This window comes from Pieris rapae, chromosome 20 (genome assembly GCF_905147795.1).
Source record: "Pieris rapae chromosome 20, ilPieRapa1.1, whole genome shotgun sequence".
Classification (NCBI taxonomy): domain Eukaryota; kingdom Metazoa; phylum Arthropoda; class Insecta; order Lepidoptera; family Pieridae; genus Pieris; species Pieris rapae.
Genome location: NC_059528.1, coordinates 279003 through 294153, shown reverse-complemented (window position 1 = coordinate 294153; position 15151 = coordinate 279003). Strand labels below are relative to the sequence as shown.

The window sequence follows — 15151 nt, the reverse complement described above, 5'->3', positions numbered from 1 at the left end:
CAATTATTTCTTGAAGTAAAAACAAATTATGGTGAGTAAACTTAGCTCTCATTACTAAAGGTCGGAGACCGCACTAATTTACTTTTCTCGTTTCCCCTATACTGCACCGCAAGGCAAAGTTTGGGAGGCTAATACGTCCCGTTGTTGTGCTAATATGAAAGTTGCCAGGTGCAACTTTGTGGAACATTGCCTCTTGAAAACAATGTGCTTCAAATTGATCCCAAGCTAATGCGTATTAGAAGTTATAACTTGTTGCTGTTATTAAACTTGAACTATAGATCATGTATATGTAATAACATTTAATTATACATATTGATTGACATATAGGTTCAATGAGGCTGTAATACAATGCTCAATTTTTAACAAAGAATAAGACAGCAAAAAAAATATTGTTGTAAAATAACATTTATATTATTGACTTTGTTATTAGGAAATTTATGAATAATTTAACAGAGTTCGGGTTTTGAATGATATATATATCATCAGTAAAGCCGAAATTCGTAGCACTTCGTAGCGGTTCGTAGCATAGCGCTATATAATATGTCACCATGTTCTGTGCTTTAAGCTTTTACACATTCAACGCGTACCAAATGTTAGAATAGTAACAATTACGTATGATGATTCCGCGAATGATCTTTCGGAAGGTTTATAATCGAGCCGAAGTAGTTAAATACGGAATAACATTTGTTTTCTGATTGATTGAAGCCTTGTATGACTCAGCGTATTAGCTGTTGAGTCTAGACTCTAGACAGCACGTGACAGTACTTTTAAAAAAATGTGATTACAAAATAATCGGACTCGGACGGACACTGTTATTGTTTAAGAGTTTTATTTCTGACTGCAAAAACAGTTTTTTTTAATTTCTAAATCTATTATGTCTGTGTGTATGTATTGAATTTTATGTTTTACATTTAGGTGCTGGTCTGATTATTTGCTCGCAAAGAACTCTAAGTGATACAGCGCATTAAACAAATTTTAAGGTTACACATATCCCAAGAATTAAATTTGTCATCACACATTTTTTGCTGAAAAATGTTTACGACGATGTACCACGAGGTACAGAATCAGCGTTCAGGGTCGCCATCCCTTTGTAAATTAATCAAAAAACTTAAGTAATTCCACGCCAGACCTAAATTCCGCGCAAAGGAATTTTATAATTAAAAGAAATTAACAGAACGCTTGCACGTCTAAGTTCTTATTTACCCCTTTTAAAAATAATTACTCGTAATACGGTCGTACATTTTCCGCTAATGCTTTGTAATAAGTTTGTATGTAGGTTACGATAAATTATCGCTGCTAAGCCAGACAGGAGTCACGCTACATGACTGATTCAGATTACGCTAAAGAAAAAAGCATTTTTTATATTGCCTACACAGTTTAGAAAGTAAATTAAAACAAAACTATTATAGGCGTTAAACTCTGCTGGTGTCTCTAAAATATTATGGCGCTAAAGACACAGGAGACTGAAAAAAGATTGATATTTATATCCTGAAAACGATTCTGTCACGCATCGATACTGCAATTCGTCAAACATAATCGGTTTAATACATCACTCGACACCGAATATGAATTCGTAATCGAATACTTCCGTATCGATCACACTCGACACTCGAATATAAAACGCTCAGTAATCCAGTGTTGAACCAAATAGCTGAGTATTCCACCAGAGAATTTAAATGGAAATAACTTCTGCATAACGTGTGTTTGAAGATTTCTACATTGGAATGTTCCGAGGTATCTTTAACCGTCAACAGGTTGCTAAAGAATATAAATAAAACGCACTCACATTATTGCTGTCCTAAAGAGGTAATAAACACCGAAATCTAAGACTTAGAATTTCCATTTTCGTACGATTTTACGTACATTATTTGTTTCGAAATACAAAAATTAGAATTAAATCCTTATATGGATTATATTAATAAACTTTCTGAAAGTAAGTAACCTTATCGTAGAACAAGGCTTTGCACTTAGGAAAGAATGATCAATTGTGAGAGTGGCCAAATGAGTGCTCATTGTTAATCTTTAGGGAGTGTTCATTTGTTGGTTCTTTCAAGTAGCTAGTAAACCCGCCTAACTCAATCAACGATATGGAACTGCACTTAGACCAATGTAGGAGTTACGCTTAACTAAGTGCAAATTAAGCACTTTTATGCTCACGTATACAATTAAGAATACAGGTTTAAATGTAACCCAATAGCCTATATCAATCCATTTTTGACCATCTGAGATAGACATCTTAAAGTGTGCCAACAACCAATCGACGGATTGTAATAGCTGTCTGTCGATACAAGCTATCCACGGTAGGTCGGATCGGTGTATGTGGATAGACTTTTGAATGAAAATGAGAGTTCAACTGTGCCAATATCCTATCTTAACATTTTAACTTACATCAGTTTTTAAAATAATTAAAAAGCTATTTGATAAAAATTAACATAGACATGTATATTTTAATATTATTTGTACGGTTTTATTTACTTTATTTGGTTTATATTAATTATTAAATATGAGTGTAAAGAGCGAAGATATTGCATTTTATCCGTCGCCAAACATGGATTGTCTTCGTAGGGTTTGGTTATAGGGATGCAGATAGGAGATCGATCGATTGTTACGGTCTGATCTCCGATTGTATTCAAGATGAGATTGTGGATTAATTATCGTTAATGTTCTATACCAAAAATATGATACGGCGGTTATCAACCTTCCTTTTAATTGAAGTCGGCTAAAAATAAATCTAACTTATTCGTTTCAAGAGAAATTGGAACTTTTCATGCATTTGAGAAAAGCCAAACTTATAGTTTGAATTAAATGAATTATATGCTTGTGTCGTTTTCCTAAAACCTAGAAACACGGAACAAAAATAAAATTATGTATTTCTTAAAATCATCTCAGACAATAGTCATTTTACCTATAGTAAATTATTTTCAAAGCCACCCCAGGAACTTGTCGTCCCCAAAATGAAGTGAAACATACAACATGAATGATTCATACTCGAACACTAATAAAGCACCCGCCGCAGTATTTCCGCTGTGAGGTACATTACAAGCTTCGCAGACGTGATCAAAATGTTAATCCTGCCGCACGGTGATCGACATTCAAATTTCTAAAGTTGATTGCTTACAGTAATTGCACTAAAATTAATTTCAATTATGAATAATTTTCATTGGTGTATCTTACACTTATGGGAACACAACGCGGACAGCATAATCTTAAATGTATATTTTATCTGCAAAAAGTTTGTACACAAACAATATAATTTGGCTGCACGTTCTGAGACGTCTGCGAATTACAGAGACCACGTCTCTTGAATAAACAATAATGTACTATCCGGAGGGTGAATCATATTATTCAAAGTAACTTTTATGGGTTTATTTAAACATTATTTATCGTCGTCTTGAGCCACCTGGCTCCCATATTTCTGGCCAATTACTTTAAGCTTTATACTCCGAGAAAATGGAGGCTGGGAGAAAACGAAATAAATTCGAATAATGCTCTTGATAAGGTTTTCTTTAATTATTGCGGAGGGTTAGGAGAATACATTACTTTGTCTGTATTATTTCTTTATGGTTTAAACTCAATGTTTAAAAGCATTTCTTCGCATGGGACTAACCAACTTACTTTCTTAAATTTTATCATTAACTAATGAGAAGTATCGTCTGTCGTTAGCAGTATATACTGAAAAATAAATGTAATGAAAATCATTCCCGGAAATCATAAAGCTCTTAATGTTCCCGAGTAAGTACTCATTAAATACAATTTAGCAATATTATTACAACATTTGTATAAATTATAACTGATAACAAATGTAGTTATTTATGAAATTAAGACAGTGACCTTTAAGGTGTCAGTCATGATTTTAAACAACTTAGCTTTGCTGGTCCGGAAACTGTCAAATACCACGGTCAAATAAATCTAGTAAATTAAATGATACTATATTGGAAAAACTAAATGTATCTAGTATCTTAATGTGAAAGTCTGTTGGTTCATTATTGGAGTAGCAACAGATAAACTACAATATTTTATCCCTTTTTGGTTAAACGAAAACATTAATATATGGCCTCTATTATCCCAATGGCTTCTCGAAATGCCTTCAAATTTATTCGACAAGTTTAAGTGGTGCTTTCATTTAGCACATGTCAGCCATCAACTATTAATCTTGTTTCTCGAAACAATTTATTACTGGCAGAGAGTTCGCGGCTTTGGCAAATTACTAATGCGAAGATTAAAGGACATTGTGCCTGAGAAAATACAGTTAGCTCTTGAAAAAGTAACAATCTCCATCTCAATTAACAAGATCAAAGTTTTCTTAAGTAATGAAGAAACAAAATTACATAAAAAGCATTGTTTATATTGATGGGAGTACTTAATAGCATATGTGTGACTTTTTATAACATTTCCAATTTACTGCTGCGGAACTTTCAATACAAAATGAATTAAAATCGGTACACCTTGGAATCTGGGCTGTACTTGCCCGAACGAAACAAGTTTCTGGCCAAACTGGTTTACAACACGCAAATTACTTACGCGAGACGGAACTTATTACAAAATAAAATAACTTATTATATTTAAAACATACACGACATTACTCTTACGTTTTGAAAATGACGAGTTTACAAAAGAAATAGAATTACCAAGTACATACTTATAATAAAAAAATTAAATCCGTTTACGAAACTCAATATAAAACAATTTATGATTTATTAACTTCGTAGACATTGAGCGTTTGTTCTGATGATTTGTAGCATTAATATTAATTAATAACTATTAACAATTCTCATTAGTAAACGTACCGCGTTTTCACTAGTCACGTATTCAATTAAAGTTGGATTGTTACAAACATGCTTCGTAACATACCTCCTTTAGGGTAAATCGGTGGGAATTATTAGTGGGAAAATAAGGAATACATTTTCTTAATTTACTTTAAACGGCACAAAAAAATTCTTTAATAAGAACTTTTTTTCATATAACTGCATTGGTTAAATCAAAACCTTGCAAATGTATCATTTTGCTAAACAAAATAATCGTGACTCATAAAAAATATAAGTACATTTCTACAATATTTTGATATAGAAAATTGTTTTTTCCTGATATAAACAAAACTCGCAATGATTTACTGAGAAGAACACCGATAAAATGAAATGTAGACATCGTCAACGTCTCCAAAATACCGAGATGACAATAATGTCTCGGTATTTTAAACAAAGTTTCAATCTCATCTATATTTCAAATTGGTAGGGAATTAAATGATTTAAATAAAACGAATCGTAGGCGGCACCAGTGCCTCGAGATTTACAAAAGAACCACTCGAGCAATAACAGGGCGGCGAATAATGGCTTATTCAAATTTAACGTGAACACCGCACTTCGGAAAACGATCAGACCGCGCACCTGCTTGCTCAAAAACCTTTTTAATGTTGCCCTAATGAAGACTTTTTTTATTAATAGTGCTAAAAATATTAACCTTGTATTCGTAAATTTAGTAGAGAGTAAGTACTTAGTTGAAGAAAATGAGGTGGTTTAGTGAGTTGAAAGGTGACTATTCATTTATCCAGTGAATAAAAATGAAGACAGAAATTTGGCTTGAAATGGTAATTGGATGGTAAATAATTTGCTAATGCTCTATGTCATCAAAAAGCAATTAATCAAGAATTATTGATAAAGAGGAATGAAAAGTGTTTGAATTACGCTGTCACTTCATTCATGAACTTTTTAGTACAGAATGTCCGCACTTATACATATATTTCTGGTTTTGATGAGCTGGTATAATAATAATATAATATTGTATATAAATTTATTGGCTTGAAAGGTACATTTTAATAACTTTTTTTATATTCAAACTAAAGCTGCATTAATAGCTCAGAAGGTTACACCTTAATTACTGGCAATTCAGACAGTTAAGCTATATTACTAATACAAATGTTATAACAACTATTTTATAAGACATTCTTAATGTGAGGGACCTACAGTCCAAATCTGTGAAAACAACATCGAAGGGTCTACTCATATTTGGTTGTAAATACCGAGAGTTGTGATAGCCGATGACATTGTTAATATGTATCTTATACAATAGAATTCAGCTTTGCTTTCGGTCAATATTACTGGTATGGTGTTCAAAGCGATGTCATTGTAAGAGGTTTTGACTGTACTTCTTAATGTTATGGTTATACTTCAAATTGCTTAAACCCAATGACAATTATTCTCTATAAAGAAATTAAAAATAGGCAAAACATACAGTCTCATTGGTAGTGTTTATTAAAGTACATGTTTACTTTAATAAAATACAACAATTATAATAAAATAATAATTTTTAAGGTAAAGAATTACCAACCAATCTTATTGTGCCTACCAATTTTGAACTATAATTATTTTGCTAAAATCCTTACGCTGATTTGTAGTTCTACTGGAATGTTAAGTAATACTAAATGCCATTTTGTTTTACTATAAATATATATTATACTTTTAGTGCACCCAGTAGATGAAGTGTAAAGTAAATGATGCAAATGCATTTCATTTGTGGGTTTCCTTTTCATGTTTGCCTTTTCCATTGTTATTTTATTTAATGAGACTGTTAATATTCTATATATTGAGCACAAGCAGCGTTAAACACAATAATTATTTAACTGTTCGAATAAATTTATTTAAATATCTTGTAAGAGTAGTCAGAAAACATAAATTACCTTTTATCGATCGGGTACCTGGTTGGGCTAGGAAACAAAATTATAACTTACTTTTGTCGCATCCGATCTCTATTGTTCCGACAGTGTTTGCTGCACTTTCACAAGAATTGGAAAAACACAAGCGACGAAATTAACACCAAACAAATGATTACAATCTTGTATAATGAAAAGCGACTAAAACGCGTAGGTAGATATTTTGATTTTGAAAGTAAAAACATAAGACAAAAAGTAACAATAGACAGAAGTTAAAAGTGACACTTGATAGGAAGAAAAAGACAGCGTCAAAGGATGACGAAACCATATGATAGCTGTACACGTCTGTTTTTTTTGTATGCCAAAACTTTATATATATATATATATATCAAATATTGTGTATGCACCTGAAAGAATATAAATGAGAAAATTTATGAATTACCAAAACAATTATATTCCTGGGGCATTTAGTGACACTAGATTTTCATTCTATGCTCTATAGTTTTATATAGTTTATCTGTGATGTCAGCATTCGGTTTGTGCCTTTTGGTTTGGTTTTGGTATTGGCTTTGGTTCGCACTCTAGGTCTAGAGAGTAGAGACTAAAGTGACTGAAGTTTAGTCTATTAGCTACTAGCCTAGTAGTAGCTTCAAGCTTGGCGCTGGCTAAAACAATAATAATGTTCCTTTGAATTTATTAAAATTTAACAATATCACAAGTATAATGAATTCTTTGACTAGACTATTTATTTTAATATTAAGTGCAAATCTATGCTTAGCAAATGATATCTTAGGATGTGGTGGTTTCGTTAAAAGTCACGTAGTTTTAGACGTATCTAATATTGAAATTGGACTGTAAGTTAACCTCCAAAACATCTTAATCTAATTATATTTCACGATAACTTGGCTACAGAAACGGTTTTCTCATTTTAGGTATACCAAAGAAGGAATTTTGGTGGAAAAAACAGAATGTGCACCTACAAATGGGTACTATTTTGTACCACTGTATGAAAAAGGGGATTATATACTAAAAGTTCATCCTCCAGCTGGTTGGAGCTTTGAGCCATCTGAAGTTGAATTATCGGTTGATGGAGAAACAGACCAATGTTCAAAAGGCCAGGATGTAAACTTTTCTTTTAATGGTTTTGGTATTACGGGTAAAGTCATCACTGCAGGCAAAGAGTCTGGTCCCAGTGGTATATCTGTACAATTAGTAAACGATAAAGGAGAAATTAGAAATACAGTCACCAGTTCTGGTGGAGATTTTCACTTCACTCCAGTAATACCCGGCAAATATGTGTTAAAAGCTTCCCATAGCAGGTAAATAGAACCTTATTTAAAAAAAAGGTTGGGTTTACAATTCAATACCTTGAATTTGATTATACTTAGTAAGTACTATCTAAGCGTCCAAAAAAACTAATTATTATCTTTTTAGTTAGGTTAGGTTAGTATATTAATATTTTATTTTAAATAACTGTGCAAAAAACAAATTATTATCTAGTTTGGTTAGGTTAGGTTAGGTATTGAATTGTAAAGTTTAACCAAAAAGAATGTTTATTTTGGAACATAAGATCATCAAGGTATTATGCCACATCATTAAATTTGAACCTGTAGGCATCCCTACTCATCGGCAAATTTGGACTTGTATTTATAGAACCAAGCTATCAAAAACTAGATTTAAATATGATTTTATCTGACACCATTAAAATAAAATAAAATTATTAAAATTGTTAATGGGACTTAATGCTTCAGAAAACTTATGGTAGTTAGTAGTAGTGGCAATTTTGCTACTACTTTCTGGTAACGGTACTGTTTTAAAATCTTTCATATTTCACAATATATTTTAGATGGAAACTAGAGCCAGCTCAAGCTAGTGTGCATGTCAAAGAAGGCAACACAGTGCTGCCTGTTGGCGTACTAGCAGTGAAAGGCTATGATGTCACTGGTTCTATTTTATCTTTTGGCAACCCCATACCTGGTGTTCACGTACTCTTGTATTCTAAAGAGGTGAGAACTTTTTAATACATTAACATTGAAGAATAATAAATTTTGATATTAGCAATAAAATGACATTGTCTAAAAATTATTATATTATTTTAACTGTTTCAGAAAAACCCTAAATTCAGAGTGGAAGGTTGTAAAACGGCTTTACTCCAAGGTGTTCCAGATTCACCAATATGCTATTCTATAACTGATCAATTAGGAGAATTCAGCTTTGGACTGGTGCCAGCTGGGCAATATAAACTTTTAGCAATGAGTAAATCACCAGGGCAAGCTGCTATAACTTACAATATCAAACCGGAAAGTGTTTTATTTGATGTTAATCATGACAGTCAATACATCAAGAATGCATTTGAAGTGAGTTGAAAAGTGGTATTGAGATTACAGTTTTATTTTTATAAATGCATACTCTTTCTTTGTCCAAAAAGTTAAATGTAAATAAAGTGATACATACGGAAAGTAAAGTTAATTATTTGTACTTATGTTTTAATTCTACAAACAATTTATATTTCTATATATGTATGTGTGTGTGTCGTGTAATGTATCATGTGAAGCAAGAAACATGTAATTCTATTTATCAGGTTACAGGATTCACAGTTGTGGGGTCTGTCATAGCCTCAAAAGGAGGTAAATCAATGCCTGGAGCTCGTGTGTCTGTGAATGGTCAACCTGTAGGAACAACTGACTCTGCTGGCAAATTCACACTAACCTCGATGACTCCTGGGGTTTATACTGTCACTTTGCAACATGGTTAGTAAATAGATGTAAGAATATCTGAAATCTTCAAGCACCAGAACTACATAGAAGTAAGTAATCTTTAAATAATGTAAATATGTTCAGAGGATTTGAAAATTACTTGCAAAAATTCACTTATGTAATCAAGTCTGAAAACAAAATACTGCCACTAATCACTTTAATAACGCACACTTCAAACATTACTTTATTTTTCTTCACTTTATTCGCACTTTTCTCTTCAATCGGTCTCGTTTTGGCTCGCTTATATATCCCTGGGTGATGAACGGTGTTCGAGAATTCTCTAAGCAGGACTGCTACTGAGTAGCGATTGCACAATTCTAGAACTCCCGTACTATTTCTCTCTTTCGCACATTACTCGGTCCTTGTAGTAGGTCATTCTAGAGTGCTCAGTCTAGCTTCGAGACGGTTCCGATCTTGTCGAAAAATCAAGAGATATTGCAGTCGACCCGTCTTCGTTACAATATGTAAATTTAGTACATACAAAGTATGGCTCATAATTCTAACGTAATTCTATAAATAACCCACAGAGAAATGTGAGTGGGAGCCCCTCGAAGTGGTAGTGACGTCGAGCGGTGTGAGCGGTAGCGTTCAGGCAGTCGTGTCCCGATGGCGAGTATGCGGTTCCATCACCCCAATCCCTAATCCGCCCCGCACTGTCACTCTGCGGTCCACTGCCACCACTGTACTCGTTTCCAGCGATGCTAATGGTAATTTTTTTAATTATTAAATATTACTTAAAGATTTTCTGAATTGATACTATATCAGGAGTTTATGTGTTTGAGCCTTATTCTAAGTAAACTGAACACTAAAACAGAGAGTTTGAGACGAACACAATTGTGTCTGGCTCTAACTGAAATGGTGCTTGGATACTTGGTGATACATTATTTATTTTTCACAAAAACGCAATTAATAGTTTAATTTAATATATTGTAGGCGAGTGGTGTACGTTTCTACCAACGGGCGCGTACACGGCGCGCGTAGACGTCTCCGAACAGGAGCATAGGGATGGGTTACAGTAAGTTCTTGATCACTTTAATATAATTACCAAATTATTCATAATAAAAACGTTTCGTTACCACCCGATGACTCATTAAACTTAAAAGTTCCCATTTACATGTTGTAAAATCGAAAATAATATTAACAATAACGCATAATAGTCAATCCCCCCAAAATTCGTTACGTAATACGTTCCCTTACCAAGAGAATATATATATTAGTTTTGGTTAAAATGTAGTGTCGATGTTCCTAGATAAGTATAAAACTGTAAAGTGGGTCTTATTCGTATTAAGGGTCATCCGAATTATGAACATTTCAGATTCTACCCAGAATGGTTGCAAGTGGCGGTGGAGGGCGAAGCCGTGTCGGGCGTGTCGTTCTCTCAGCTGCGAGCGCAGGTGACGGGTCGGGCGTTGTGCGGCGACGACTGCAAGGGGCTCAGGGCCGCTCTGCGAGCGCTGGCCCCCGACGGCCGCTACCTCGGGAACCCCACTCACGTGCCCATCGGGGAGGGTTAGTCATGTTTCATTCTAGATACTTCTTTTGACGTGCTAAGGAAAAATGATGAGAGGAACTACGATGCGTGCATACACCGTCACACAAAAACTGACACCCTGAAGTTAGCTATAGTCAACATTTTAGTTTTTTTTATACTTAGTGTCAGAAAGAAGAAGTGTTACTCCTAACGAGTGTAGTATAATAATATAAAATAAGTAAGCACATTTTTTTTTTCTTGGCAAAAGTGTTTTAAAATTGACATATTTTGGCTTCAATTTTCGGGTTTGGGGTTCGAGTCATGAGCGATTGACGCTTCGCTCTCGTAAATAACGTATTCGTTCGTGGCAGACGGCTCGTACTCGTTCTCGGAAGTGCTCCCGGGCAGCGTGGAGGTGTCGGTGGAGGGCTCGGTGGTGTGCTGGCAGGAATCGGCGCACAACGTGGCCGTGGTGTCCGCTCAGGCGGCCGTGCCCGACTTCGTCATGAGCGGACTCGTGCTCGACGTGCACAGCTCGCACGACATCGAGGTAGGTCACGGTTGTGGATTAACTCAAGCCCGGCTTGACGTGCATCGCGTTCATGGCCAATGTATTACTCTGCAGGTGGAATATAAAAGCGGAGACATTCAGGGCGTGCTCTCGATCTCGGCCGGCTCGAGTGAGCAATGTCTGCCTCGAGCCCGCTCTTACCAGTTGACTCCACGCGGTTGCCACAAAGTGGAACCTGCGCAGGCGACGGTCACCTTCCAACAGAGCCGAGTACCTGTGAGTATAGGATGAATTGAAAATAAATAAGCCTCTTTAGCCCATTACATGTTCAGGTGTTGCATGTCTATGTTATTGCTTCTCTATCGATCTCTAATTGCTCAGGAGTTGGTTTTTAGGGAATAAACATTATATTTCTACAATTTGATTTATCTATATGACTGAAGTTAGGATTGATAGAGTATTTCCTCGTAGTCAGTGGAATTCACGGCCCGTTCTCACTCGGCCACGGTGCGCATCGTATCTCCGAAGGCGGCGGAGTTGACGCTCCGACTCGAGACTGACGCAGAACCAGCAATCGTCAAACCGACGCACACCAAGACTGATGCCGGTCATGTCTACGAACACATCCTGTATTTGGCTCAGGTAAAGTTATTAATTTATAATTGACCGTTAAACTTGTTGTGTGTGTTAAATTTAAATATTAATTATTTGCAATATATAAGAAAGTTTATTTAAAAAAATAGCTCTCTATATAGATTTATAAACACATCGGACTCGTTGTCTATAATCATAGTTTATGTTGAAATGGCAGGGTGAAGTGGTGACCGTGGTGCCCCAATCGAGCGATCTGCTCTTTACCCCGAGCGAGGAACGCCTGGTGGGCTCCGGTCGATGTGAAGTGGCCCTCACCGTGCGAGCTGCGCCTGCGCTCACTGTGTCCGGTCGAATTGACCCACCCGTCGCTCAAGTCACTGTCACTCTCACTTCCGGTCAGTGATTTTATGGCATGTTAATAAAATTTTAAAAGATGACTTATATTCAATAAATTAAAGTTTAATTACAGACGACATAAAGTTGACCCAAGTAACAAAGGAGGACGGCGCGTACAGTTTCGGTCCGTTAGCTGCGGACAAGCGATACAGCGTCAGTGCCGAAAAGGATTCCTATTCGTTCGGCGAGGCCGACGCAAAGGGAATCATCGCCGCACACAAGTTGGCCGAAATACAAGTGCTATTGATCGATGACGCCGATGAGACCCCGCTCGAGGTATTTCAGTAGTGCTATTATATTTTTATAAATATGTCCCTTTGAAAGCTAAACTAAACTTTTCCGACTCGGCAGGGGGCGTTAGTGTCGGTGTCCGGAGGTTCGTACCGTCGCAACGTGGCCAGTGGTCCTTCGGGCCGGATCGTGTTCGGCTCTCTGCCCGCGGCGCAGTATTACGTCAAGGCTAACATGAAGGAGTACCGCTTCGCTCCTCCTCATCACATCCTCACCGTTATCGACCAGCCGCAGATGCAGACCTCGCAGTTGGTCTTCCGGTGAGAGCTTTATCAGTCTGAATAACAAATATTCGTAGAAGTTCATATTTCATGGAACACAGAATGATTAACAATTTATAATACAGTGTCAACGAATATTATTCACAGTGACAGTAATGGCAGTCTTACATGCCTGCTATACAAAGTAGGTACTTTAAATTAAATATCTAATCCGAATTTAGTCAAACATTTAATTCTATTAACTGTTACAGATCATAAATCAGAGTCCTTTTTCATTAAATACATAATTTCTCTTTAGATTTAAGAACTAGCCATTTAGGAACATTTATTTTTGTCTTATACTCCTCAGCTGCTTTAGACGATGTGATTATATTTTTTACTTTCAGAGGTTCCCGTGTGGCATGGTCAGTGTCGGGTCGCGTGGTATCGTTGGGTGGGGCGGGCGCCGGGGGCGTGGCCGTGAGGGCGAAGGCCTCCGAGCCCTCGTCGCGGTGCCTTTCCCAGGACTCCACGGCTTCCGACTCCGGGGACTTCAGGTGACTCACTCACACTATTTATAAATGAGCTCTGTGAATTAAAAAGTACATATTTCCACAACTGGTAAAATATTAAAAAACAGACTTCTGATTGATATATATTTAAGTGGTAATATGAATTTCGTACAGAAACGGTTGGAAAAAACATATTTTCAGCTTAGCGTGTCTGATCTGTTTAAACTTGAAAATTTTTTATTTAAAAATAATAAAAATAAATTTGTAGGATCCGGGGGCTAGTCCCGTCATGCGTGTACGTCCTAGAGCTGAAGGACTCCGCGTCGCCTGACCTCGCGGGGACCAAACTGGTTCGCGCTCATCCGCCCATAGAGGTCTCTGTTAACATATTATTATTAGTGTTTTACACACCTTATATCTTTTTCTTTATCTTAAATGGTTGTCCTGGAAGCGAGCGCTCGTTGGTATAAAGTCACACGTTGCCATTATATTATATTTATACAAAAAGGCATATGAGAGATAATATTTAGTTTTGCCTCATTCGTCTTCAGGTTCACGGCAAAGATATAGAGAACGTGCAACTGATCGTGATGCAACCGACGCAGCTGACGGACGCGAGCGTGCTCGTGCACGCAGACTTCGAGCTCTATCGCACTCTGAAGCTCACGCTGGCCTTGGACAACACCAAGCAACCCATTTACTCCACCAAAATCGATCCCTCGGGATATAGGTGAATTAATTAAGCGTACCTTTGGAGATATATAAGTAAATTTGGTTAAATATTATTAAAAATAGCGTCTTGCAGTGCGTCCTCCAACCCGGGCGTGATGTTCGTGCTGCCTCGTCTCCAAGCCGACAACAAGTCGTACGTGGTGAACGTGGAGTCGTCGCTCTCCAAAGCCACGCACTCGTACGAGGAGCCGGCCGTCTACTTCTTCTCGGACGGGAAATACAAACATTTTGACATACATTTCGTGGCCAAGGTCAGTGTTTGTATGGTTAACCATTTACAACTGTGTATTATTTATTATATATGGTGTATATGCTTATTTCTGAATATTCCTTTCGTTCGATATGAAGCGTCTATTAAGCGTAATTATCGTAATAAACCCGTTAAGGTGAAATCTTCGGAACAAGAGCTCCGGGCCAGCTCCTTCCTGCTGGTTCCGCTGCTGCTCGCTTTGGCGGCCGCCTACTTCCACCGCGATAACATCTTGGCCAAGATCAAAGCCGACTACGCCACGAAGAAGCTGCCCAGGAAGAAGGTCCAGTGATAGGTTCAGTCGCTTAAAACAAACTATGGAAATCGCTTCCGTTTGATTCTGTTCAAGAATTCTGAATGTTGTGTTATTATATTCTCAATTATTTCAATCACAATATTCCGACATTTTGCGATTTTCATAAGTTTCTCTACAGAAATATTTATACTTACTATTTTATATATAAAAAACGAATTTTGTAAAGAAACCATAAATTACCTTATTTCTTTCAACTCGTTTATATTCTTCTGACTTAGAAAATAGTTAAGTAATTACAATTTTCGATGTCAGAGTAAAAATGTTTTATTTTTGTTTAATTCTGTGTCTAGTTTAATTACAGTTGTTGTGCATTCCTATACATTTAATTATTTTATTTTAAATAAGTATTAAAGGTTCATGGTATGAAATTATCGATATTTCGTTAATTATTTAAATTTATAATGGATATTGGTGCATTTAAGTTGTGTGTTTGTGAAATAAAACGGATTGTTGGTACTTTGTGTGTTATTTAAAGC

At 36.1% G+C, this 15151-nt stretch overlaps 2 protein-coding genes across 10 annotated transcripts in view; one reads left to right on the top strand and one right to left on the bottom strand.

Annotated features, from left to right (window-relative positions):
- The window catches only part of LOC110996059, a 64413-nt gene extending 57518 nt beyond the window's left edge, over positions 1-6895 (bottom strand). For 8 of the 9 annotated variants that reach the window (XM_045632594.1, XM_045632589.1, XM_045632591.1 and 5 more), the window contains exon 1: positions 6725-6895. Coding sequence is in view for 8 of the 9 variants with exons in the window: in XM_045632589.1 (XP_045488545.1) it covers positions 6725-6735 (11 nt within the window). In the remaining variant the exon portion in view is untranslated. The remainder of the gene's footprint in view (positions 1-6724) is intronic. The other variant, XM_045632596.1, reaches the window with a different exon arrangement.
- A 361-nt stretch (positions 6896-7256) lies between these two features.
- On the top strand, positions 7257-15143 carry LOC110996065 (nodal modulator 1). Its single transcript, XM_022263575.2, has 19 exons — positions 7257-7500; positions 7579-7965; positions 8493-8652; positions 8755-9003; positions 9228-9396; positions 9930-10109; positions 10336-10417; positions 10718-10911; positions 11245-11423; positions 11499-11660; positions 11856-12026; positions 12196-12373; positions 12448-12650; positions 12726-12925; positions 13273-13422; positions 13646-13751; positions 13929-14107; positions 14183-14360; positions 14496-15143. The coding sequence occupies exons 1-19, from the start codon at positions 7370-7372 to the stop codon at positions 14649-14651; spliced, it is 3414 nt and encodes a 1137-aa protein (XP_022119267.2). The 5' UTR covers positions 7257-7369; the 3' UTR covers positions 14652-15143.
- The last annotated feature ends 8 nt before the right edge of the window (positions 15144-15151 follow it).

Bases quoted from the DNA above. Each gene is read 5' to 3' on its own strand.
- LOC110996065 (XM_022263575.2), top strand. From the start codon at position 7,370: ATGAATTCTTTGACTAGACTATTTATTTTAATATTAAGTGCAAATCTA. The intron at 11,661-11,855 runs GTGAGTATAGGA...ATTTCCTCGTAG, and splicing joins TCCAACAGAGCCGAGTACCT to TCAGTGGAATTCACGGCCCG. The intron at 12,926-13,272 runs GTGAGAGCTTTA...TTTTACTTTCAG, and splicing joins ACCTCGCAGTTGGTCTTCCG to AGGTTCCCGTGTGGCATGGT.